Genomic DNA, 27,958 nt, shown 5'->3' on the forward strand with positions numbered 1-27,958 from the left:
GCAGTGTAAACACCAAACATCACTGGTCTTGTGAATTTCATTGATATGTTACCTACAACCCAAAAAGAGGTTGGCGGTACCTCTCTTGGGAAGTGCTTGAAAAGTTCCACAGCAGTGTAAACACCACACATTGCTGGTCTTGTGAATTTCATTAATATGTTACCTACAACCCAAAATCTTCGTCATAAAGAGAACTTGAACTTCCTGAGTGACAGTCCCGCTCACCCAAGCCACCTAAGTCCCAACTGATGCTAGATTGTCTAGGTATTGCTTCTTCTTCAGCCAGGAAATTCTGACCAGCTTCAAGGCAGAAAGGATAAACACCAGCTGAGGCAAAAGAAAGAAAAAATCGGGTCAAACTTTAAGAGGCCTAATGTTGTACCTACATTAATCTACTGGTCTTCCTCCTCTCTCAGTCACACACAGTCACCCTATTCTTTTCCACTGTGGGCTACATGATAAGCAACAATTTTTGGTTATGTCTCTACATCAAAGGAGTATTAATTTGTCTCCATTCTGCACTAAATGGATTAATTATACTTCTTCATGACTGGGATGTCACAAATACAAGAGATCTCATCAGTGAAGACACAGGCTTCCCAAAAGTCACTGAGCTGCAGAGAAAGACACTTCAGCCACTTATTAGGGGCTTAGATTGTAACAGAACAATTGTGTACAGTTGAGAGCAAACCATTGGGTCAAAGGATATAAAGGAATGCAGACGCTGAGCCACTAATGCCCACTGGTTCCTCTGAAAACTGTAGCATTTTCCTTCCATTAATTTAGCTGCAGCAATCTGTCTCAGCTACCCAGAGTGTAAATGTACCCATTCAGAGAAGCCACATCCATGCCCTCCCGACACAGCAAGCGGTCTACCAGTTGATGCCAACTATTTTGGGTTGGTTTATACACCCATAGGTCTTTCCTGGGCTGGGCAGCGAGATAGATGTCATGGTCTGGAGAGACACAGACATCTAAGGTAGTGACAATTCTATCGTAGGCAAGGCAAGTCACAGTTGAAGGCACTTTGCAAATTTCCCCAGAGTAAGGGTCACTGCAGAGAAAGGGATGCTTGTAGTGTCCAAAGATTACTATTCTCTTTGCACACATACTTAATCTATGGGGCGGATTTTCTTCTACAGGGAAGGCAGTGCTGCTGGTGCTCTTATTATTGCTGCTATTACTATTGCAGCAGCAGCTACTGCTACTGCTGCTGTTGCTTGTCACCGGCACCACAGACTTTTGCAATCCATCACCAAGACGCAGCTGCTGGAGGGCCCCTTCAATAACGTCCAGGCAGTACTTCTCCACAATGGGCTTGGTCAGTAGCCCTCCCAGGTAGTCCTGATCTTCAGCAGGGAAATGTGCCCAGCGAACACACTTGAAGACTTCCGCAGCACTGGGGCCCCTCTCTTTGGGAGCAGCCTCCAGCCACTGCACGGCCACGTGACACACCGTCTTCTCACTGTCCACGTTCAGACTGTCCAGGCGCAGGACGGCCAGCAGCTGCGCCAGGGTCAGATCGGCCAGCGTCTCTTCCCGAATGGAACCCATCTTGCTGAGCTGCTTGAAGTTGTGAGCTATGAAGGACTGGGCCTGGGAGCGCAGCTTGTGATGGTCAAAGGCATCGGCAAACTTGAGGATGGCAGTGCAGTTGGTCAGGTCAAGCCTGCGGGCCAGGAAGGAAGCGCAGGCTTCGCGCACGTACTCCAGCTGGAGCATGTCTGAGGCCGCGTACAGGCGCTGCACGTTGGCCTCGCTCAGGGACACGCGCCCCGTGTAGCAGTAGTCGACCAAGACCTCGAAGGACTCGGCATCCACGTCGTGGATGGTCACGCTGGCCTGCTGGCTCTCGTACATGCCGCCCGTGAACATGCTCTTGAAGTAGGGGCACGCCGCCGCCAGCACGTTGCGGTTGCACGAGAAGAGGCGCCCCGTGCCGGGCCCGCTGCCGGGCGTCACCACCTCGATGGTCACATCGCACAGCAGCCGCGCGTCGTAGAAAGACTTGAGCTGGGCCAGCAGGGCTGCAGAGTGGGCCGTGTCCTTTAACTCCTCCGGGCCCGTGAAGAAGGCCGACACCGAGGGCTTGGAGATCCTCTTGGGCCGCCTCCCGCCGCGGGGACTGGCGAGGCGGCGAGAGCGCGGGGCGTCTTCCCGGGACTGCATGGTGGAGATGGCGGCGGGGCGCCGAGGGCGAGAACGGCTGCAGGAGCCCGGCTCCTCCTCACGCCTCCCTCGCCGACGCCGACACAGACACAGCGGCGTCCCAGGACAGACTGCAGCATGCGTCTTACTTAACTCGGTCTCGCGCCGCGGTGCCGCCTCCCTCTGTGGCGTAGCCAGCGGACAGCATCCCCCGCAGAAGAGCAGGATGCGCTGCAAATGCGGCCGAACCAAGCCGAGGATGGAAGCAGACACCAGGGTAATTTACAGGTTGTTTTTCGCGCCACGAGGCATGATGGGAGTTTTCAGGTTCTAGGGAGGAAACTGGAAGCCTGCAGCCGCCTTGCATGTTGGGAGTTGTAGTCCATCTAACGTCGCTAGCCTTGGCTTCTCATTGTTTTCTTGCTGCACCAGAATGTGACAGTATTGGGGGAGGTATTTTAGGGTTCAGAACTTACAGTTTGGGATGCTCCTTTATCCCTCGGTTCTAATATGTCTTTTGTTTTTCTTCTGTAAAACATCAGTTGTTGTGTGTAATGTTTTTTACTCTTCAGACTTTGGGGCTCTTTTTGGGGGCAGCCACCCAACCCCCAGGTAAATCACAAACAGAGGCTTATTCTTGTTTATGAGTGTCCAGCCTTAGCTTGGCTTGTTTCTAGCTTGCTTTTATCTTAAATTGACCCATCTACCTTTTCCCTCCGGGAGTTCATCTTTCTTCAGTACTTTTCTTTCTTACTCCATGGATGACTGGGTGGCTGCCCCTCCCCCCCCCCAGGCCCTCCTCTCCTTGTTCTCTCCTTGCTGCTCCTTTTCATCCTTTTTCCTTGTATTTTTACGTCTGCCTGCCAGCCCCGCCTATTCTTGCTCCTGCCTCGCTATTGGCCAGCCTTCAACTCTTTATTAGACCATCAGGTGTTTCAGACAGGCAAACAACCAGAGCTTTACAGAGTTTAAAAAAAAAAAAAAAATGCAGCATAAACAAAAGTCACACACCTTAAAATAATATTCTACCACAATTAATAATAGTATTTGATAAAATTGAATGACAATTAAATGAACTACATTGAATTGCATATAGAACGCTTAATGGTTGGTTTTACAAAATGATTAATGGAGTATGCAATTTTTGGAATATAAAAAGCCAGAGAGCAGGTCGGTGGTGGCACATGCCTTTAATTCCAGCACTTAGGAGGCAGGGGCAGGAGCATTTCTGTGAGTTCAAGGCCAGCCTGATCTACAGAATGAGTTCCAGGACAACCAGAGCTACACAGAGAAAAACAAAACAAAAAAGGCCAGGGAGTTTTTTGTTTTTGTTTTTGTTTTTGTTTTTAATATTTATTGATTATACCTAATGAATATGAGTACTCTATCTGCATGTACAACTTTATGTCAGAAGAGTAATCAGATTCCACTAAAGATGGTTGTGAGCTGCCATTTGGGAATTTAACTCGAGACCTCTGGAAGAGCAGCCATCTCTCCAGCCCCCAAGAGTTTTAGTTTTTCTTCCAGTATTTTATTAAGAATGAAGAAACACTGGTTTAATATTAATTTACAGAAAAAACACCTTCTAGTTTCCTCAAAAATGTTTCTGGCTTGGTTTGTTCATTTGAATGGATTTTATTTTTAAAACAGTTTTAAGTTTGTAGGAAAACTGAGCAGGAAGTGCAGGAAACTCCCAATACCCATTTCTCAGAGTTTCACCTATTAACAACTCTTAAAGCCCTGCAATTAGTACAAGATTTTTAGAAATGATTAATGACTATTGATGCATTATCATTGAAGTCTATAGTTTATATACAAGTTCACTCTGTATTGAACCAACCTACAGGTTTTGACGAATTCATGAAGTGTATCCACTATTACAGTGTCATACAAAGTGGCTTTACTGACAAAAATCCTTATGTTCTACCTTTTTTATTCCTCTCTCCATCAAACGGTGATGACCACTGCCTCTCGTTCCTGTGTTGGAGGCAGAAGCCAGAATCTACAGCAGGCTACAAAAGTGCCCCATTATGAACTACACCATCAGTCCAACCACCAAACTGTTTTTGCTGCTATTGTCTTGAGAATTATCTAGATCATGATTTATCTCTCTTGAAGATCTGACTAAATTCCATCAGGAGTTGGAACCAAGACATAGTTGCTCTTGATGAAAATGGATGGAGAGGATTGTCACTATTGCCTCTCTCACAGTTGCCATCTCTAAGGAAGCTACCTGCAGTCCCCTGAATTCTGTGTCCATTATCTACATTTCAAAGTCTGAAATCCTCTGGAGCTTCTACGGGCTCTAATTTTTCAGTAGCCCTTTCCTTTTGTACATACCAGAAAGACTTGTTCTAGGGACAATCACACACACACACACACACACACACACACACACACACACACACACACCTGTGGAAATCAGGAGTTTGTTGGGTGTCTTACTTTTAGATCCAGGTGTTAGTGTTTCCCCTGTTTGCTTCTGTGAAGTTGCTGCCATCGGAGGTGACCTAGGTATGAGTAATGCACTAAGCCTTTATTTACCCCATGCATTTCAGACCTTTGAAGTCACCCCTACTTCCCATGGGATCCTACTGTCTTCCACTCCCATTGTAATTCACTATCGCCCCCAACCTGGCTGCTTCTCTTTTCTTTCCTTCCTTCCTTTCCTTCCTTCCTTCCTTCCTTCCTTCCTTCCTTCCTTCCTTCCTTCCTTCCCTATCAAGTTTCAAAATGAACTGCCCTGGGCCATTGAAATGGATCAGTAAGTAAAGCACTTGCTGGGCAAGTCTGAAGATCTGAATTCTACACTCACATGGTAGATGAAGAGAACAGAAAGTCATGCTGTGCTAGGTGAGTGCACACAAAAATAAAATATTAAAAAATAAATAGAAATTACCAACTCGAGAGGGAACTCTGGAGACTCAAACATTTTATTTTCCTATAGGCTCACAATTTCTATTTTGTGGTGCTTCAACTTTTATTAATGGCCCTTGCAAGCAAACTCATTCTCAGCAGGCAGGGGCAGGAATATCTCACATTCAAAAACAGCCTACAGTCTAACTACACAGAGAGTTACAAGTTCTAGTGATTTGAAACAGAGTTGTCACTCTGTATCCCAGGTTGTGAAACTGTACAATCCTCTTGTCTAAGCTTCTATTCTAAAGACAACTGATAAGTTTATCACCATCAAACAGTTTGTAACTCTTACTTCAACATCACCAAAATTTCACCAAAGTGTTAATGTGAACTTTAATGGGGGAATTTTCAGAAAAATACAATCTTACAGATTTTTAACAACCTACCTGAACTTAAATAAGATCATGTGACTAAACATATAGCTCTCAATCTGGTAGTTTCTGACTGAAATACTACACTTCCTAGCTTCTCTTGTGGCCAGGCAAAGCAACTTTGGAAAGTAGGGACTGTAATGTATGTGTGGTAGTCATTTCCACCTCTATGAAGGGTCATAGCCATCTTTTTTCTATAGATACCGTTCATCTATCCATGTAGATGAGAATGTGTCCCCTTGCTATAAATAAACATAGTCCCACCTAATATCAGACGCTCCTCTCTCTCTCTCTTTCTTTCTTTCTTCCTTTCTTTCTTTCCTTTCATTTTCTACCTGTCTGTCTCTTAAGATGCCTCAGAAATGTAACACAGCTAACCTTGCATGCTAACACAAATGAAGAGATTTAATGTTGGCATTGAGGAGATGGCTCATTTGCAGGTGACCTGATTTTAGTTCCCAGCAGCCATTGTAGGTCAGCTCACAACAGCCCGTAACTCCAGCTCCAGGCTGGCCTCATTCATGGTAAGCACTTTACATTCTGAGAAGCACATCATTAGACAGTATTGTCATTGTGCAAACATCAAGTAGTAGACTTCACAGTAGAATAGCTCTTCATGGCCTGCCAGTGACTGGGAGAAACATCGTTATGCAGAACCTGACCAATTTTCACCGTCTTGAATCAGAGCACTCCTCCTTTCATGTAGTGTTCTTCTGCTGCAGACTCTCCACATTATCTTGCATGATGACTTCCACCAGTTGGGAGTGTGAAGGTCTTTGTATCCACAAATCACCAGGGAAACCAGGAATGTTAAGCATGCAGGATTGTCTTTTCAATGGAAATGATGTAAAAACCTGTTCTTCCATCCAGAAATCTGGGAATTGGAGGTGATCTTTGTTATCTTTTGGGCCAGGACATATTCAAGTTCCCACAGCCAGGACCAGAGATATCTAGTAATCTAAATGACCCTTACATCATCTGTATAGCCAGGGGCTTGCCCCAAGCTTCTACAACCAGGACCAGAGATGGCTAACAGCCCCATGACTTCTACACTATCTCTATGACTGAGATCAGGTCACATCCTTCCTTAGGCCCTTAATCTAGTACAGGTAGTCTATCTCCAGAAACCATATTCTCGACAGAAATGACATGTACTTTGAGCTAAGTTTCAATACACTTGTGCTTTTTTTTTGCACAGGGGATTATGAACCAAGAAACTTTTTCCAAATTATACTATGTTTACATAGGCTGACAACAAATTACCTGGCATCAGACTCCCAAAGTTTAATCAAAGTTGATGAAATCAGCCTCAATCAAGTTTTCAATCTCACCTCTTCAATGTTCCCTGCCTGCCATGACACCTCACAAAAGAGTTAGTATTACTTTAAAATTTTTTATTAGATATATTCATTTTATTTTATGTATAACTGAGTAAGAGAGGTTCTAAGAGAATCTAAATAGGAATAACTTTTTATTCCTGGTTAGGAGTAACTTTTTATAAGTCCCTTTCATTGTTGTTGACTATCTATAAATTATTAGTCCTATGGCCCTTACTCATTTCAAATTTAAAAAAAAAAAAAAAATATATATATATATATATATATACACACACACACACACACACATATGTGTGTAAATACATACTTGCACACACATACACACACATACACCAACTCATAGATATCTACCTGTCTCTGTCTTGCAAGTGCTGAGATTAAAGATATGTACCACCATTCCTGGCCCAAAAGTATATTTTAAAAATGATGTCTATTTTTCATTGTTATTCTTTTCTTATGCATACAAAATAATAGACTTGAACTTCCAGGAATTTTATAAGAGCCCTAAGATAGTTTCAATTTATGTGTCCATTTATTTGTATCTTTCATTCATGTTTAAAAGCCATTAAGTTTATATTTGTGGTGTGAGAGAAAGCCAGGTCTAAGTAATTTTGTTAATATTTGCTCAGCAACTACAGTGCTACATAGAGAACAGTTTAAAGTTTCCTGTTTTGCTGAGGAGTCTGCCAGACCCACTATGGCCTATGGGCCGAAGATGGAACATTATAGAAGAACTTCAGGTGACTGACCAGGCAGTGAGTTGTCGCTGTCATTTCTAGAGTTTATATAGTATCCTTCTGTGGTCTTTGATGGAATTGAAGACAGATTGTTATGGTTATAGTTTTCCTTAGTTAGGATTAAAGATAAGTTACATATAAGACTTTAGACTCACAAAGATAGGATAGATGATAAAATATTTTCTTTAATTCCTGATAATGTTAATGACTAAATATTATTAACTATAGTCCTTTTTTGATAACAGTTTTGTTATATGTTTTACTATGTTAAAATTTAAATCCTTGTTTTTATTTTAGACAGAAAAGAGGAGATGACGGGAGATGTCATCCAGAAGTTTCTTTCTCTTATTGGTTAATGAATAAATTCCTGTTGGCAAATAGGAAAGTAAGATAGGGTAGAACTAGGATCCACCTATCTTGGAAGATTCTGGGAAATGTAGAGGAGTCGTGGTGTGATCTCAGGAAGAGAGGGCACAGGTCTGGCATTCTCGGTAAGATACGTCCATGCAGAAATACATATATTAGTGATTATGGGTTAATATTTAAGACAGAGCTAGCCAATAAGAAATGCTAGTAACCAGTCAACAGTTTCATAATTAATACAATGTCTTTGTGTGTTATTTTGGGACTGACTCGACGCTGGGACCAGGCTGGAGGAAAACTGTAACACCAAAACTTGAGGCTGGGGCAAGTGTGGAAAGTCATGATTTAAATGAAGTGTTTGGGGTGCAGTTGTGACCGTGAATTGCAATTGTTAATTTGATAAAATCTAAGGTCAACAGGAGACGGGACTTTGGACATGACTACAGAATCTTCTTGATTAGGTTAATTGAGGTGTTAAGACCCATTCACTCACTGTGGGTGACACGGCTCTCAAGTGGAATCCTGGACTGTAAAGAGGAGAAAGCACTGGAAAGCATCCTTCTTTGCTCTCTAACTGCTGAGGGCATGTGCCAAGACTTTGCTGCCAGGATACACTGTACCCTTCTGGGACAAAGTAGACCCTTTTCCTCAAGATTTGCTTTTGTCACTGTGATAGTTTGAATGTAATGGATCCCCAGAAACTCATAAGGAGTGGCACTACTAGGATGTCCTGCTTTGGTGTACTAGGTGTGGCCTTCTTGGAGGAAGTGTGACACTGTGATGGCAGGTTTTGAGGTCTCCTATGCTCAAGCTATACCCAGTGTCTCAGTTCACTTCCTGTTGCCTATGAGTCAAGATGTAGAACTCTCAGCCTCTTCTCCAGCACCATGTTTACCTGTACGCTACCATGTCCCACCATGCTGATAATGGACTAAAACCTCTGAAACCATAAGCCACCCAATTAAATGTTTTCCTTTATAAGAGTTTCCACAGTCATAATGTTTCTTCATAGCAGTAGAAACACTAAAACTGTAACACAACAGGATTTTTGCTCGTTTATTTGGTTTTGAAATAGGTTCTATCTATGAACCTGACAGGATTTTCTTTCTTCTCCTCATCCTCTTCTCTTCTTCTTCTTGCACAGGTGCCTGGAACTCACAGAGAGCTGCCTGCCTCTGCCTCCAGATTGCTGGGATTAAATGTGTGAGTCACACATTTTCTACACTGCCTTTCCTTAGATTTCACTCTGCTGCCCTAACAGCATTCACTCTTTTTGTTTGTTTTTTGATTGTTCTGTTTCTCTGTTTTGCTTTGGAGTCTGTCCTAGAACTAGCTCTGTAGACCAGGCTGGCCATTAATCTAATTTTTAAAATGTGAATGTTGGCTGGGCACTGATGGCACATGACTTTAGTCCCAGCACTTGGGAGGCAGAGGCAAGTGGATCTCTGTGAGTTTGAGGCCAGCCAGGTCTACAAAGTGAGTTCCAGGACAGACAGGGCTGTTACCCAGAGAACCCCTTTCAAAAAATAAAAACAAACAACAAAAGTTTGGCACACATCTTTAATCCTAGCACCCAGGATGCAAAGGCAAATAAATCTCAGTGATTTCAAGGCCGGCCTACATGACTACATAGTGACTTCCAGGGCAGACATCTTTTCTCAAAATAATAAACAAATCTAAAAAAACAAACACATCTGGTTCAAGGAAAAGGCTCACTGGGTAATAGTGTAAAAGTGCTTGCCTCCCAAGACTGATAACCTGAATTCAGATCCCCAGAATCCATCTAGAAAGCGAAACTAACCGGTGCATGTCTGTAATCCCAGCATTCCTGGGACAGTGAGAGGGGAGGTATAAAGACCAGGGAACCTCCAGGAGCTCCCAGGCTAGCTAGCCTGAAGCAATGGGCACACGATGGCCACAACAGAGGTCCTGCCACAGACCACATGGAGGACAAAACCACGTGTGCCTGGCAAGTGTACATCACCACGCACACACACACACATACACATACATGAAAATTAGACAAATATTTAAAAACTAAACCCATGGCTGCTTGGGTGATCCAGATAAACCTTGTTTTGTTGAATTAATAAAGTTTGCCACAGTGACTAATCCCATTTAATGAAGCTTTCCTCGGTTCTAATCCCTTCAATGTGAGGCTGTGGAAGGCAGGAAGGGTTGAGGAAATAGGTTCTGTCAGCCCTTTTCAGAGGAAAATCTCAGTTTGGGGGAGGCTGGAAAGACTTGTTAATCATGGATTTTAAGCAATGGGTAGGAAGAGCAGAGGAGATCAGAGGCAACATCAGAGCTCTTCAGATTCCCTGCTAACAGTTAACCTTCCCCTGACAGCCTGGGCAGCAAAGCCGTAGGAACCACAACTGCCTGTGGGAGGCTCTGGAACTCGGTGAGGACGTGAGAATACACAGAGAATCTAGGAGTGCAGTTGTGCAGCTCAGTGCTGTGTTTTATTTTCCTAAGCACTTAATGGTCTGAAGAGATTTGAGCCTAACTCTCTGTCATCTTCATAAGAAGAAAACCTCTCGGTGTCCCTCCATGGTTCGAGAAATGTGATTATAATGGCATCATTATTTCAGGTTTGAAAGTACTGCTGCCTGGTCTTCTGGGAAAATGAATACATTAGAATTAACTTGTAGCTCTAGAGGCTGGTGGGTTTCTATGACAACCCAAACCAGAAAAAAAAAAAAAAAGGCATAATTGTTTTCCTTCAGCTCTGAAGAACTCAGTGAATTACATGAGCTTTAAATTTGGGTATTTGTTCTATGAATCTAAAAGAGCAGCACACATTTCATCTCTCACGAGCCCTGGCTCTGTGCTTGGCATCGTCTAGGGCAGTGGCTCCCACCATCCTAAAGCCGCAGCCCTTCAGTACAGTTCGTCATGTAGTGGTGACCCCCAGCCATAAAATTATTTCCATTGCTTCTTCATAACTGGAATTCTGCTACTGTTATGAATCCTAATGTAAATAAATATGAGTTTTCAGATGGTCTTGGGCTATCCCTGTGAAAGGGGTCATGACCCACAGGTTGAGAACAGCTGGTCTAAGGACTGGTGAAAAAACACCACTGTGGTCCCTCCCCTGATGAAGCATGTTGTAGCCTAGGGGACAGATAATAAACAAAAAAATAATTTCAGCATTCCACAGACGCCTGACCTAGGCAAGAAGACGATGTGTCTTGTTGCTGGATAAGCAGAGATGGCCTGCTTACTTCAGTACACACAGTCACATGTGTGTCATACAGCCTGCCTTGAAAGGTACTTTAAAGGTACCACATTCCACTCCCTGTCCCCCACAAGCTTGTAACAATATCATAATGCAAACTGCATTTAGTCCAACATCAAAAGTGCCATAGCCTATCACAGTCTCAACAATGTTTAAAAGTCCAAATTCTCTTCTGAGATTCATACAATCTCTTATCTGTAATCCCTTATAAAGTCAAAATAAAAAAAATATCACATAGTTACAACACATAATGGTACAGTATAAACATTATTTCAAAACATAGAGAAAGCAGCATACTGAAGAAATACTGGACCAAAGTCTGATGTCAAACATTCTTCAGATCTCCAACTCCCGTCATCTTTGTTGACCGCAACACACTCCTGTCTCTTGGGCTGGCTCTACTGTTATTAGCTCTCTTCGGTAGATATCTCTTGACTCTGGTATCTTCAACATCTTGGGTCTCCAAGGCAATCCAGGCTTCAACTTCACAGTTTCACACAATGGCTTCAATGGGCCTCCATTCAGGGACACCTCTGACACATGCCTGGCTTCAGAGGCTTTCCTTAGTCATAGAGGAAAATTTCCATACCCCTTTCTTCTACCCTTAACTCCAGAACCACGTGGCTGAAGCTACCACGTTCTCCTGCTGCTTGCTGGGGCTGGAACATGTCCCCCTCATTCAATTGCATCTTTACCAGCCTTCTGTTTTCCTTGTCTCCCTTCATTGCCTCAGCTTGCTTGTCCTAGAACTTGCTCTGTAGACCAGGTTAGCTTTAAAATCTGCCAGGCTCTGCTTTCCCAGGATTAAATTTTCCATTCCATCTTGCCAGGAGTTCAGAGAGCTCAAATTACTCCTGTTGTCCTTAAAACATTAGCTTAACCCCTGCATGATGTCCAGGCCTTGGTGGTGAATGTCTCCTATCTAAATAACAATTTGGGCCCAGGTGAGTTCACTCTCACTTTGACTGAGACTATGGAGTACCTGAAGGATTAAGGGAAATAATGACTCTTTGCCCCTTATACATGATAATAAAAGTCTCCTGCCTTTTGTCCCCACGGTTGGTTGAATACATAAGATGGTGTATGAATAAACTAGAGGCGCGCTCGGTGTGGACTGAATCTGCCCTCCTGACAGCTATCCTGTGTCTCTGACTCTTAACTCTTTCAGCTAGCCTTTCCCTCATCCACTTCCCCTCCCCCCACTCAGGTAAGAACCCGGGGCTGCTCGGCTGGCTCCTATTGCAGCCCTGCAAACACAGCTTCCGCCAGCGCTCCACCACACCTGGCTCTTACATTGTTCTTTAATTACTTTTCACAGGTTGGAAACTTATCTGGGGGGATCTCACCCTAAAGTCACCACTATCTGTTTATCTCCTTGACCATAGAATTTAGTTCCATTCCACTTCCTGGTATTCCTTTTCCCCTCAAATATTTTTCCTTGCTCAGCTTGCTCTTTTCCATTGCAAATCTTCATTAGAGTTAACACTAGTTAACACAACAGAGTCTATACTAGGCTGTTTTGAGATTTCTGCCAAGACTTCACTTTAGCTTCAGGCAAACGTTATGGACAAGAGGACAAGAGCAGAAAGTAGCCACATTCACTAAAATATCACACGCACGCGCGCGAACACACACAAGATTTCTAAGCAACATGTTACTATTCTTCTCCTTTGATACCACTTGATCCAGCCCCCAACAGTTCAGCTAACTCTTAGCATCACTGTCTTCCATGTTTCTACTAGTTTGCTCCATTAAGCAGTGCTTAAAGCATCCCACTACTTTCCTAACCCAAAGTCCAAATTCCTCCAAATAAAAACATGGTCTGCCCTTTCACAGCAATAGTCCAGTCCCTGGTAGCAGCTTCTTAGTTAGGGTTCCTATTGCCATGAAGAGGGCCACAGTAACTCTTATCAAGGAAAACATTTAATTGGTTGGGCTTACAGTTTCAGAAGTTTAGGGCATTATTTTCATGTTCCCTCCCTTCTGACTTCTGTGTCCACATTTCAGCCTATTTTATGTTGTAACTTATTGGGGACCATCACCATCCTCACTACCTCAGGCCTCTGAGATAGAAAATCACTGCCTCTTAAGAAGTAAGCAGAATTTTCAGCAGAGCATTCCTAGACACAGGTTTTGGTTTTACAACCAGTTAAAGAATAGCTTAGGGTAGTTTTCCTGTTGTAGCTTTACAACCAGTTAAAGAATAGCTTAGGATAGTCTTCTTGTTGCAGCTTTACAGCCAGTTAAAGAATAGCTCAGGATATTCCTCCTGTTAGTTTTACAGCCCGTTAAAGATAAGTTCAGGGCATTCCTTCTACTGGACCTGTCATCCTGCCCACTTGCAAACCCCCCTCACATCCTGTGCAGGGTCCTATCTAAGCCTCCCCTGAGAAAATGAAGTTTGACAGCTTGATCAGAATATGGACTTGCTGTCCTTCTCCTCCCTTGCCCTTCGATTCCCCAAGTGTCTCCCAGTTTGTCTTTGACTGCCCCGAGAGTGGGGCAGTAACTGAGTATTACCGGCATGTAATTTACAAAAAGAACTTAGATTCATTTTGCTCCCTGTTCTGAAAGCTGAGAATCTGGCAATAAGGCACGGGCATCTTAGCACCCAGCAAGGCGGCATCTTGTAGGTGGGAACGATAGGGTCCTGATGCACTTGTGACATCACTGTTATGATAAAGCGCCTGGGGAGGGGGACCTTGGTGAATTCCATGGCAGGGTGACCAAGGTGGATAGACAAACATGCCAGGCAGTCAGCACTTAACTGAGAAGGTTTAGTAGAAAGAGAAGGAAGAGGAAAGAGAAAAGAGGTAAAGAGACAGAGAGAGAGGACAGAAGAGAAGAGGGAGACAGGAAAAGTCCTGTCTGCCCCAGGGGAACAGAGAGAGAGAGAGAGAGAGAGAGAGAGAGAGAGAGAGAGAGAGAGAGAGAGAGAGAGAGAGAGAGAGAGAGAGAGAGAGAGAGGTGGAAAGAGAGCATAAATGGGCGTGGGTCTTTCTTTTACAGGGTCCTTTGCACCTTCGTACAGACTATGCAATCATGAAACCCTGGGCTGACCAGGGTACTGCCTGAGTGTATTCTGCCAGATGACAGGGGCAGGCCAGCATAATGCCTGAATCCTTACAATCAGGAGGTGAGGGGGCACACGTAAAAGATAACTGAACTGGCTTTGCTAGCAGACCCCCCTCTGCAAATAACCCTTCTTCTAGGCATAGGAATGGATTAATCTACTCACAAAGGCAGGGCTTGAAGAACTAACTCCTTAAAGGTTTCACCAGTTCCAAATCCCCTCACTACCCCAAAGTATCGATTACCAAGTAATTAAAATATTAGTGTTTTTACTGTATTGGAGGTTTCATCAACACCATAGCAGACTATCTTTATTCTAATGGCTTATTTCTAGGATTTAGTAATCAAGAATATCATCTTTTGTTTTTCTGCTTTTGCAGACAACCTGGGTTCAATTCCCAGCACCACATGGTGACTCACAGGTGCCTGTAACTTCTGTCAGGAACTCTGACACCTTCGCTTCGGAAACGATGACTTCTTCATGCTCTGATACTCATAAACCCACATGTGTGTGCGCGCACACATACACACACACTTTAAAAAGTCTCTTTAAAAAATCACCAAGGTATGGTAGAACATACCTTTAATCCCAGCACCTGGGAAGCAGAGGCAGGTGGATCTCTCTGAGTTCAAAGCTAGCTGGATTTACATAAAGAGTTCTAGGTAAGCCAAGTCTACATAGTGAGACTCTAATTTTAAAAAAGGAAAGAACAGAGCCTGAGAACAATAGCAATAAATACAACTTAGGTCTTTACATCAAGATAATACCAAAAGCAAAGAGGCTCAGTCTCTCCCAAAGTCAAAGCAGAAGTGGAGGTTTTAAAATCCAAGACAATTGTGTTGAAAGTGTCCACACACACACACACACACACAAAGGTAGTCACGTCCCACAGACAAGGCACGGCACAGGAGCACCCCCACAAAAAAAGCTTGACAACTGTCCCATGTTCCCTATGATCACTGAATCAACATGAGGAAGACAGAAGACAACAAATTGTGTTTATTGTTGCTGTCAAGGCTCATGAGCACCAAGCCAAACAGGCTGTGTCAAACTCTAACACTGATGTAACCCAAGGCAGCAACATCATGATCAGGCCCAAGCAAGAGAAGACATGGGTTTGGCTACCTTACTGATGATGATGAGTTACATGTTGCCAAGAAAATTAGAATCATCTAAATTGAGCCCAGCTGCTCATCCCAAATACACGTTTTCCATCATTTAGGAAATGATGGAATATATACACACATATATATATACATACATACATACACACACACACACACACACACACACACACACACATATATATCTGAGGAATGCCCTCAACTGCTACTGCGCAGCATTCCATGTGCTCACATCTCAGCATGTGGTAACAAAGTGATTCTGAAATCATGGCTGTCAACAGACTACAAAGTTGGGTGACTGCCTCATTACAGTGTTGATTACTATTACTGCTACTGCTATGTGAGAGACTGTGGGCACAGTGACTGCGTGGTCAGAGGTCAACTTCCAGGAGGCAATTCTTTTCTTCCCTCACGGATTCCCTGGCTGGAATTCATGTTAGGCTAACATGCACTGCTTCTGCCTGCTGAGCCATTTTGCTGGCTGTCACGGTGCTTTTAAATTCACTTCTCTGACCACTAATTTTCCTAAAAATTAGAGGTTTGCACTAGTAGCCCAAGAGCAATTATTTATAGTAATAATTATTGTCAACAATAATACTGGTAGAGATTTTGGAAATACAACACCAGAACACGAGTTCTTTTTTGTTACTCAGACCTAAGAGGGACACTGAGGCCTGTGCCTTAGGACATGGGGTAACCTGTGTTCGGCATGTGGCTAAGGAAAGCATTGTCTCAGTTGTTTTAATTCCATCTTACAAACACTTGTCCGAATCAAAACTTTATAAATTCCTGTGATGTGACTTATGGGGCCACACCCTGAAAAGTGAGGGAAGGGAAGCTGTTTTTTGAGGATCTCAGAGTTTGTCATGATTGTCACCTTCTTAAGTTAGGAGGTTTATCTGCAATTCTTATCCTCCATTGCTTAAGCACTTCCTGGAAGCAGTTACTTCCTTTTTTTTTTTTTTTTTTTTTTTTTGGTAGGACCATTGCTTAAGAGAATACTCCTTCCTCTAAAGAAGCCTTTTGAAAGGGGCCTCTGAGGATGGTAGGGACAGGCCTGGCACAGATGCGGGCCAAAATAATGTGAGGAGAAACCATATGCATCTAGTGATTTCCCCAAATCTGGTCTGACTCCTGTATTCCCGAACTCGCTGAATGGCAGCCTGATCCACTTAGTCAGCCGGGACAAAAGATACTGCTAAGTGCCCAGTCTATCAGCCCCTTCTGCCTTCTAGCAATAGCAAACCTTGGGATGTGGCTAAGCTAGTAGATTTACTGAGGCAAAAGCAAGGGATAGGAAAATTGTGTAAGGATTTAGGAAGGGGACTCAGGCACTCATAGGGCTTGATTTCTGCTATTCTGGGACACTTGATTTAATAATAAAAGATACACTTAAAAAAGAATGTTCATGAATATATGCACATGCCTACTTGTGATAAAAAGTAAAGGTACAGAGGTTTGTTAGTTAAAAATTTACTATTGGAGTGGCATGGAATGTGAGTTCATTACAAAGGATCTCGGGGAAATCTGAAATCATCATGATAATAATGCCTACAATGTGTAAAATGCATACACAAATATACAAGAATATATTTGTATTAAAACATGTCTACCTTCTATTTAGAACTAGAGTCCCTCGAGTAGGCACACAGTTAGTTGCTCATCTACTGACAAAATTTCCCAGTTAATAGCCTGCCTCTCAAAGACTATTCCTGATTAGGGTATGGATGTTCCGAAGGGCTAAAACTCCATTGGAGAGATGTTAGTTTGGAGTCAGAGAATGTGTGACTCACATGTGGAGGCAGCGACACATACAGCATGCCCTGGTTAAAAACATGGTATAAGTTTTCCACTGAGATGCATCCCAAGTTGGTCCTGAACTCACCATGAAGCTAAGGGATGACCTTACACTTCTGATCCTGTTACCTCTACCTCCTGAGAGCTGGGATTACAGGCATGCACCACCATGCCTTGTCCATGGTAGTGGATCAAACCCAGGGTTTTGTGCATAACTTCAAATGGGTTGTACCTTCAGCTTCATAGCAGCCCTTTTTAAGTGGGAAGAAATCATACTTCCCTCCCTTTCTTTACTTTAGGGTGCAACAGAGATATAGTTCCAGAGAATGTGCTTTGTCAATGAAAATGCAAAACCTGGGCCGATGAACAATCTGGTGGGAAAAAGCAGTCTGCAAATTCCTTACTGCTCTGGATTGAATACAGAGAAAAGGGTTTCTTGCATAGTTTGGGGTTTCTTGAGTACAGGGTGCTGGCTTATGTCTTAATACCAACAATGGGCAAAAAACTTGGTCCTCTCTTTCTCTTAATACCTATGTCAAAATATTCAATTAGAGGTTTAGGTTAACTTCAGCTCACAGATCTGCTCCTGTCTTGTCGTTAAGCCCACAACTACTGCATCTACTGAGGATGACATCATGTCACCGTCTGGTCAACAAAAGAATTTTAGTTACTTTTCTGTTGCTGTGATATGACACCATGCCCAGAAGCAGCTGACAGGAGGAAGAGTTTATTTGGGCTTATGGTTCCAGAGGGATAAGGGAAGCTGGACAGCAGGCAGGCATGGTGGCTAGACAGTAGGCTGAGTTCACATCTCAGAGGCAAGGATGAAGCAGGGAGAGCATGACGTGAGGATGAGGTTATGAACCCACGAAGCCCACCTCCCAACCCCAGTGACATTCTTCCTCCAGCAAGACCACGCCTTCTAAATCTACCCAAACAGCACCGCCAACTGGGGACCATGTATTCAAACACCTGTGATGCTCTCCAATGGGACAGAGTTATCTGTCATTCAAAGCACCAAAGCCAGCATCACTTTAATCTGCCCTATCAATTTACGCAGTCAATACATTAGAGAGAGGGGTCTCTAATACAATCAAACAGTGTCAAGTCCATACTTAAAAAAAAATGCTCAGCAATTAAGAGTATTTATTTGCTACTCTTGCAGAGGACCTGGATTTGATTCCCAGCAACCACATGGCAGCTCACAAACACCTGCAGCTCTAGTTCAAGGGGACCCAACCCCCTCTCCTGGCCTGAAAAGGCACCAAACACAAACATGATGCACATAAATACATACAGGCAAAGTACTCATACACAAAATAAAAGTTTTGTACATTTTAAATTAAAATTTAATTATATCACTTCCCCTCTTCCTTTTCCTTCCTCCAATTCCTTCCATGTCCCCCTACTCTCAGACTGAAGAAGCTCCTTCTTCCCTGATGATTATTGTAATACACACACACACACACACACACACACACACACACACACACACATGCACAAGTATAGAAATTAAACCTACTAAGTCTTTCTGTTTGTATATATACGGTTTCAGGGCTGACCACTTTATACTGGAAAACAAATTAGGGGGCTCATCCCTGGGAAAGTCTAATTCTCCCTCTCAGCAGTTATCAGTTGTCTGTAGTTCCTTACCCAGGAGATTTCGCCCCCTTCTGTGTTGCCTTGTCCACTGGTGTTGCCATTGTTGGGATCTTGTTTATGTAGCCACATCTAGGAGAGACTGTCTCACGGTGGAACTTCCCAGTATTCTGCTCTTCTGTCCCACCCGGTCCTGTAGCTGTTTAGTCCCAAATAAACACACAGAGGCTTATATTAATTACAAACTGTTTGGCCAATGGTTCAGGCTTCTTATTGGCTAGCTCTCTCTTAGTTATTAACCCAGTTCTATTAAACTATGTATTGCCATGAGGCTGTGGCTTTACCCTTAATGCTCTAGCATGTTACTCTTTCAGCGGCTACATGGCGTCTCCCTTGAGACTCTTTCTGTGTTCCTCTTCCCAGCCATCCTAGTCTGGTAGCGCCACCTATACTTCCGGCCAACCAACCAGTAAGAGAAACAATCACAACACATGGAAGGACATTGTCCTATCATGTGATAATCCCTGGGCCATAGACACAGGAACTGTGATATAGATGTATCCATTGGGGATGAGCTCCTTCATGATCCATCAATCACTGCAGTGTTCAGTTGTCTCCATTTACTTTATATTTACCTAAAATCATACGCAATACATTGTAAGTGTGTACATACACATCCATACACCATTAAAGGTGACAATGCTCCCCACAAGAACTACAGACTAACACAATCCCCAGTGCCAACTATGGCTGTTGTCCTTGGAGATTGAAGGTGAGCTCCTATTGCTGAAGAAGATACCTCACACAGGATGCAGGCTGAGAATTGTTGGAGCTAGATCTAGCCTGAAAGCCTCATTGTGGTCTAGCTCCCATGATACCAGAACAAACTGTGCAAACTGCCAAGGGAAGAAGATAACAGTCCCAACCAGCTGTGACACCTATGGAACACAAACATAAGCATAGCAATCCATTCATAAAGGTAGAGTCAGTGGTACTCACATGTTGGCAGTAATCAGCAGTTTGCCTAATAGGACTGAAAGCCCACTCAATACAATGGAAACCTAGCCAACTTCCCAGGGCCTGGGAGGTCATGCGTCTTAGAAGAGAATCTGTAATCACTTTACTAGACCAGCAAATTCCTAGCCTCATTTTAAATCTTATACCCACAGATAAGTGTGGCTATCACCCCTTGAAAGCATGAGTTTTCTTGGCCAGGCAGGTCCTGTCACCCTTGAGAGCCCCAAATAAACAAACAGACACTATATTGATTATGAAACTGTTGGCTCATGACCTGGGCTTCTTATAGGCTAGCTCTCTCAATTAATAACCCATTTCTATTAATCTAAGTATTTCCAAGTGGTCTTATCTTACCGGAGAAGGGTCCGGACCTCCAACTCCTTTGGCAGCTCACATGGTGACTGCTAAGCGTCTCCGCAGAGAAGAGAGTGATTTCACAAAAGCTGAAATCCTGGAGTCTGGCATTCTTCACACAATTTGCAGGCAGCCTGGCAAGTCAGTCTCCTTTCCTCAACATCTTTACTGATTAAACAGTCTTGGGAAGGGAGAGGCCTTGTGAATCTGGTTAAGTTTCTATGTCTTGAGACTTGTGTGTTATTTCCCAAGTCTCAAGGAGCCTCCTTTAGTACAGTAGTTCTCAACCTTCCTAATGCTACAATCCTTTTATAGTTTCTTATGTTGTGGTGACCCCCCAACCATTACTATTTCATAACTAATTTGGGTACTGTTATGCATAATGTAAACAAATGTTTTCTTAGGTGACCCCTGTAAAAAGATTGTTTGACCCCACAAGGGATATCAACCTATAGGTTGAGAACCACTGCTTTATAACTTCCCAGTCTTAAACATTACTTATGCATATGGGTGTTTTGCCTTGTAAGTATGTCTGTGTACTTCTTTGCCTGCATGTGTAGTGTGCATGGCCTCAGATGTCAGCAGGGGCCAGCAGAGGCCAGCAGAAGCCATCAGATCTCCTGGAATTGGTGTTATGGACAGTTGTGAGCTGCCACATGAGTGAACTGAGCCGAGGTCCTCTACAAGAACAGCCAATGTTCTTAACTACTGAGCCATCTCTCAATCCAGGACTTGAGTTTTCCATTTTATGTGTAAGAGTCTTTTGTCTGCATGTATATCCGTGTACCACATGCACACCTGGTGACTGAGGAGGGCATCAGATACCCTATGCTGTGCACTGGGAATCAAACCCATGTCTTTGCATGAGCAAGCAACAAATGTTTAGTGACTAAGTTATCTTTCTAGCATCCAGATTGCCAAGACTTAAGGAATTCCTCTGATGGGGTGCTCCAATTAGTAGGAAGTTGCTACATAGCACTTCTGAACCTTTCTCTGGAAATAGATTTCTGTATAACCTGCTAGGGCAGAATGAAGCAATGATCTCTCCTCTATCCATCTCCCTTAACATTTCCTACCTTCATTACAAGTGACCAGAATTGGCTAATAAAATTAGTTACTAGACAGCCAGGATGCTTCTTATTGTTAGCAAGAGAAAACCCTGCCTCTTTCCACTAAGGTCTGAGAGATAGTGTAATGTGGGTCTTAGGAGTCTTAGTAGTGTCGTGAATGCTCTTCTGATGACTAGAGACTGTTACTTATATTCCTTTTTCTTTCTTTCTTTTACTTTTTAAGACAGGGTTCTTTGAGTAACACCTCTGGCTGTCTCAGAACTCAATTTGCAGACCAGCCTGGCCTTGAGCTCACAGAGATCCACCTGCCTCACCTGCCTCTGCCTCTCAAGTGCTGGGATTAAAGGCATGAACCACCACAACATGACTTGTTACGTTTCAATATGTCACAAGAAACTTTTTGAGTTTGAACTAAGTACAAACTGACTCTGAATAAAGACTACCTCTCCCAGGCTTTCTTACAGCTATGGATAACCATGCCATTTAGATATAACCAATGTTAATGTGACCTAAGGTGGTATGCGCATTCCTTATAGAAACAACTTTTATATATTCCTATTCCATACCCTTTCTTTCTGATGGCCAGGATATAGACATGAAGCCTTGAGCCATGTGGAAGTTTTTTTAAAGTTTTTAGGGATGAGAAAAACTGGACATTGGAAATCCTAAAGCTAATTTAAACAATTTTAGTTTTAGAAATCATTGCTTTATGCTTTCTTCACTCATCTCAACACAAACTTGTACTAGAGCTAGGTGTGTTGGTACACACCTTTATAAATCCCAGTACTCTGGAGGAAGAGGAAGGCAGAGCTCTGGGAGTTCCAGACCTGGTCTACACAGTGAATTTCAGGAAAGTCAGGCCTACACAGCGAGAACCTGTCTCAAAGAAGAATGACAGTTGGCAAACCACTGGCTCCTGGTTTAATCAGCAATAAATAGCAAATTATAGGTTTGTTGGTTTTTTTTTTTTTTTTAACTGTTTAAGTTCCTTTTCCAATGACCCATTTTCCTGATTATGAGAACTTCTACTATTTATGTTGGTAACACAAAAAGACATTATGCAGTCACAACATCAGAAATATGAGACATTTGGATTTTGCTTTAAGATCTAATACATGTATGGCCTTCTTGGACAATAATCCTTTTTATTTATAAATTGCTTATGTGCCAAAGCCTTCATATATATATTAGCTCATTTGAGCTCTTCAAACCATGTTTAATAACTAAATTCAAATTTCAGATGTCAACTTTGTCTTTGTTCTGATATTATTTTTTCATTTCTGTCAGAATAAAAGGTCTTATTCTTTATGTTTTAGGAATAACATCATGATGCATTTTACTCAAATATTTGAGCCGTGTCTTATAGAAAATGCTAATTCTTTGTAGAGGTGTTCTTAGCACTGTCACAATTGTTCTTACCCAGAAGTAGATGTCATTATACTATTGATACTGTGAAAAGATAAACATATGCATCCCTAGGGAATGACTCAGAAGTTCTTATCATAGTCTCAAATACGACTTAAGTCCAAAACAGAAAAAAAGCTGTTCAACCAAAAGGACAGAGGGTATATTACTTTCCAAGACAGGGATTCTCTTTACCTTTGGATCCTCTCCTGGAACTTCCTCTGTAGACCAGGCTGGCTATAGACCCACCTGCCTCTGCCTCCCAAGTACTAGGATTAAAGGCATGCACCACCACTGCCTGGCTTACTATTACAATTTTTTAATCCTAAATCCAACTTTAAAAAAAGACTGACTTAGCAAAAACATATATCTTTATTATTGTCCTATTTTTGGCTGAAACAGGGTCTCACTGTATAGCTTAGGCTAGCCCAGGAAACCTGCAATCCTCCTGTCTTAGCAGCCCCCCAGTGATAGGGTAAGAACTATTCTACCACCATGTCTAGTTTCCACTTAAAAAAACATTTGAAATAATTTAGGCTCTCAGAATTCCAAACTATAGGTCCATAGACATAAAAGCTAACTGATGTAATTCTAAATCTTACACATGGTAGCCCTGGAGATGACAGCACACCAAGCATTTGCTAAAAGATGTGCTGACTAATTGGCAAAGTGAGTTGAATCAGTTCTTACCAAGAAAGATTTCAATATTACTAGCTGTGTCATTGGACAAGCAATGATTTACACTTAACAAATAACTAAACAAAGCATATAGCCAGGAAGCCTGAGGTTTAAAACCAGCTTTATTTGTAGCTATCAACATACAAATCATTTATCTATAAAATAATAGCATCTATTCCCTAATTCACAAATGTTTCACTAAATCAAAATCCTTCCCAAGAAAATGTGACTGTAAGCCAAGATATTACTAATATGCAGCCTAAGCTTTAACTCAAGAGAACTCAAGAGATGAGAATGACAAGTTAGAGAACCTGCCTTTTGTACATCAATTGCAGATCTTAATTGTGCAGATGAATGATCTGGTTGAGATGAGCATTAGCAAGTTTCCACTTTACAAAGTGACAGATCAACAGAAGTTTCTGGGGAAGAAAAAATTGGCCCCACACAGGGAAAAATAGCTTTCTAAGAGCAGTTCTTACAACATTCCTGCTACAGATGAAACAGAATTTAGATTCAGGCCTGACTACTAAAGCCTGACTACACTTTGTAAGAGTCAGCAAAATCACTTCAACAGAAATACTGTTGAGTGTTTAACAGACTCTTCACACAGCCAAATCAAAATGATGAATACATTATCTGTGGCATTTTGTATAGCTTTTCTCATTTTATTTTTATTGTTTTTCATTCAAAAAAATCACTTTCCCGTCCTGGACCAGATTCTTCTGTCCTCTACCAGAGTGTAAAAAACGTTAGCATTTCATCACTAGAGAATAAAGAGGAATATTGAATGTTATTGAATAAAGATTCAGGAAGATTAATTCTAAAAGAGTATAGAAAACTTTATACAGCATAAAACATTTGTATGTGTACACCATTTGTCACGTATATGTATTACGACAACCATATGTATTAAGAAACCTTCAAAAGGTAAGCACCTATCACGTAACAAAATGCCAGTTTTATGTGGTTTACTATTTCTGGGCTTTCCTTTACATATGGTGACTGAAACAGAAACGAGTATAACTCACGTAAAAACTAGGTACAAACTAGGTACAGACATCATAGCTCAATGGCTATATACACTATTGTTAGAGAATTGAAGAAACACACTTTAACTAATGGCCCCAAATGCCACCCACCGTCCACTTGAGTTCTTTAACTCTCAACTTTTTAATACAAAAATATCTTCGAGCTGAAAAATCAAGAACATTTACAGTAACTTGGAAAATGGACAATTTCAATACTACACAAAACAGTTCTATACACAGCTTGAAGGTTTAAAGTTCTTTGCTGGCACTTAAATTGAGCTGATAAACACTACAACTACTAGTTTCAATAAAATACTGCCTTTAGCTTATACATATTTTCAAAACCAATATTACTTCACAAACATTAAAGAATAAATCACTTTTTGCTGATAAACCTCTAAGATGAATACTAAAACTATATAGCCAAAATATTTTAGGGAAGCAAACCAACTTTAAGACAGTGCATGACTAGAGAAGAAAAATTTACATTATTTAATCATGTCCAGTGAAGAAAAGGTTGTTCTTCCAAATCAACAAAACGTCAAAACTGTGACTTTAGACAGCAAGTTACCTTTTTCACTTTTGGTTTAGAAGGGTGCTTAAATTGGTGACACTAGAATGTTATGATTTTTTCATTTCTGAGGTAAGAAATAGGTCATATTTAGCACATGCATATTCTTAAATTTTAAAGTAAAAACTGAAATTCTATGAAAAGTGAGATCCTGATTTTTAAAATTTTCTGTGACTGCGTAAGCCCACTGAACACATTATTAACATGAAATCACTATTCAGTAACCGTAATAACATTTCCTTCTTTGGAGAAAGGAGAGCACACTAAATTTTACAAACTTATAACTGAGGATAATAAAAACTTACTTAAAAATGTAACCTTTCATTATTCTGAAGGAAAATGTTAATGCCTTCAATCTCAGTCTAGTTTTGCTAGTAACAAATTACAAGATCTTGTAGCACTAGGCAAAATTGAACTAAATTAGGAAAATCAAAATATAAACATACTAATTAACAGCAACAATAAAATCCACTAAATGGTTCACTATGTATATTTTAATCATGGACTTTTAGCAATCATGGACTTTTAGCACAGTAAATTATTGAAATGAGTTGATTTCAGGTCAAAATGTATAAATTTTGTATACTGTATTAATATTTCAAATTGCTACCCTTTCTAAACCAAATCTCCAGTCCTAATCAACTTTGTCTTTTTCACGAAAAGGGGTATCATTTTAAGATACATTACATACAGCAGAAACATCTTACTGTCTCAAAATATTTACACAGAACCCTGCTGATCTGGTGCATTTCGTTGAGGTGCAACCTGAACCCAGACTTCGTCGTCAGAAAACGAACTTGAACTTCCTGACTCAGAGTCCAGTTCACTGAATCCATCTAAGTCCCACTCAGTGCTAGACTCACTCCGTGCATCATCTTCCTCTGTGATGAAACTCTGCCCAGGTTCAAGACAGGAAGGATAAACTCGAGCACACAAGCAAATAAAGCCAGGGTCAAACTGTAAAAGGCCTAACATGGTACCTATATTAATCCACTGGTCTTCCCTAGTATCATATTCATATACTGTCACACGGTTCTTTTTCCATTGTGGGGAGGTAGAAGTGATGAGCAGCAACTTTTGGTCATGATTCACTATCTGGTAGTTGTGGGTTTCTGAGTCTAAAGGGATATTACTAATCCGCCTCCACTCTCCTCTAGCTGGGTTGTAGACCTTCATGACTGGGATGTCACAAATACAATAGATTTCGTCTTTGAAGACACAGGCTTCTTGGAAGCCGCTTCGTTTAAGAGACGCACAATTCAGCCACATATTATGGCTAGGATCATAGCAGAGCATGCGCTTACTGTTGACAGCGTAAAGATAGTTCTGAACAACTATTAGTTCAAAGGAATAAAAGGAATGGGGTACAGGAGCCACCAATGCCCACTGGTTCCTCTGAACACTGTAGCATTCCACTTCCTTCAATTTAACTCCAGTAATCGGGTCTCGCCCACCCAGAATGTAAATGTACCCATTCAGATAAGCCACATCCATGCCCTCCCGACACAGCAAGCGGTCTGCCAGTTGATGCCAACTATTTTGGGCTGGTTTATACACCCATAGGTCTTTCCTGGGCTGGGCAGCGAGATAGATGTCATGGTCCGGAGAGACACAGACAGCTGAGGAGGTAATGGTCTTAGTATGTGCCAAGCTGGTCAGAGGAGATGGCATTGTGTAAATATCGCCTGAATAAGGGTCATAGCAGAGAAAAGGATCTCTGGGGTGTCCAAAAAAGACTACCATCTCTTTGGCACACATACCCAATCTTTGGGGTGGGTTTTCTGCTACAGTTACGGCAGAACTACTGCTGCCGCTATTGTCCCCACCGCTGCTCTGGCTGCTGTTTGGCTTGGGCGCCACTGACTTGAATAACCGATCACCAAGACGCAGCTGCTGGAGGGCCCCTTCAATAACGTCCAGGCAGTACTTCTTCACAATGGGCTTGGTCAGTAGCCCTCCCAGGTAGTCCTGATCTTCAGCAGGGAAATGTGCCCAGCGAACACACTTGAAGACTTCCGCAGCACTGGGGCCCCGCTCTTTGGGAGCAGCCTCCAGCCACTGCACGGCCACGTGACACACCGTCTTCTCACTGTCCACGTCCAGACTGTCCAGGCGCAGGACGGCCAGCAGCTGCGCCAGGGTCAGATCGGCCAGAGTCTCTTCCCGAATGGAACCCATCTTGCTGAGCTGCTTGAAGTTGTGAGCTATGAAGGACTGGGCCTGGGAGCGCAGCTTGTGATGGTCAAAGGCATCGGCAAACTTGAGGATGGCAGTGCAGTTGGTCAGGTCAAGCCTGCGGGCCAGGAAGGAAGCGCAGGCTTCGCGCACGTACTCCAGCTGGAGCATGTCTGAGGCCGCGTACAGGCGCTGCACGTTGGCCTCGCTCAGGGACACGCGCCCCGTGTAGCAGTAGTCGACCAAGACCTCGAAGGACTCGGCATCCACGTCGTGGATGGTCACGCTGGCCTGCTGGCTCTCGTACATGCCGCCCGTGAACATGCTCTTGAAGTAGGGGCACGCCGCCGCCAGCACGTTGCGGTTGCACGAGAAGAGGCGCCCCGTGCCGGGCCCGCTGCCGGGCGTCACCACCTCGATGGTCACATCGCACAGCAGCCGCGCGTCGTAGAAAGACTTGAGCTGCGCCAGCAGGGCTGCAGAGTGGGCCGTGTCCTTTAACTCCTCCGGGCCCGTGAAGAAGGCCGACACCGAGGGCTTGGAGATCCTCTTGGGCCGCCTCCCGCCGCGGGGACTGGCGAGGCGGCGAGAGCGCGGGGCGTCTTCCCGGGACTGCATGGTGGAGATGGCGGCGGGGCGCCGAGGGCGAGAACGGCTGCAGGAGCCCGGCTCCTCCTCACGCCTCCCTCGCCGACGCCGACACAGGCGTCCCAGGACACTCGGCTCGCAGCCGCAGTTACTAAACTGGGCCTGCGCTGCGGTGCCGCCTCCCTTTATCGCGTAGCCCGCGCCTGACTCACCGTTTCCCTTCGCGCCCTTTCTCCTCCGAGCACACCCTTACTCGACCCCGGGCTCCAGCCGCGAAAACAGCTTCTGCCGCGCTGGCGATACCGATAGGTACCCGGACGAACTACTCTTCCCAGGTTGCCTTTCGCGCGCCTCGATGCATGAC

General features: G+C 43.1%; 2 protein-coding genes across 2 annotated transcripts; both read right to left on the minus strand.

Moving 5' to 3' along the window:
- Window positions 1-160: 160 nt before the first annotated feature.
- LOC127230153 (kelch repeat and BTB domain-containing protein 6) lies at window positions 161-27,958 on the minus strand. Its single transcript, XM_051195332.1, has 3 exons — window positions 27,712-27,958; window positions 1,113-2,264; window positions 161-327 (listed from the first exon to the last, which is right to left on the minus strand). Exons 2-3 carry the CDS (start codon window positions 2,167-2,169, stop codon window positions 164-166), a joined length of 1,221 nt encoding a protein of 406 aa, XP_051051289.1. The 5' UTR covers window positions 2,170-2,264; window positions 27,712-27,958; the 3' UTR covers window positions 161-163.
- Window positions 23,334-27,705, minus strand: Kbtbd7 (kelch repeat and BTB domain containing 7). Its single transcript, XM_051195330.1, has one exon. It carries the CDS (start codon window positions 27,622-27,624, stop codon window positions 25,552-25,554), a length of 2,073 nt encoding a protein of 690 aa, XP_051051287.1. The 5' UTR covers window positions 27,625-27,705; the 3' UTR covers window positions 23,334-25,551.

The sequence above is a fragment of the Phodopus roborovskii genome, unplaced genomic scaffold (genome assembly GCF_943737965.1).
Source record: "Phodopus roborovskii unplaced genomic scaffold, PHOROB, whole genome shotgun sequence".
NCBI classification, from domain to species: Eukaryota; Metazoa; Chordata; class Mammalia; order Rodentia; family Cricetidae; genus Phodopus; species Phodopus roborovskii.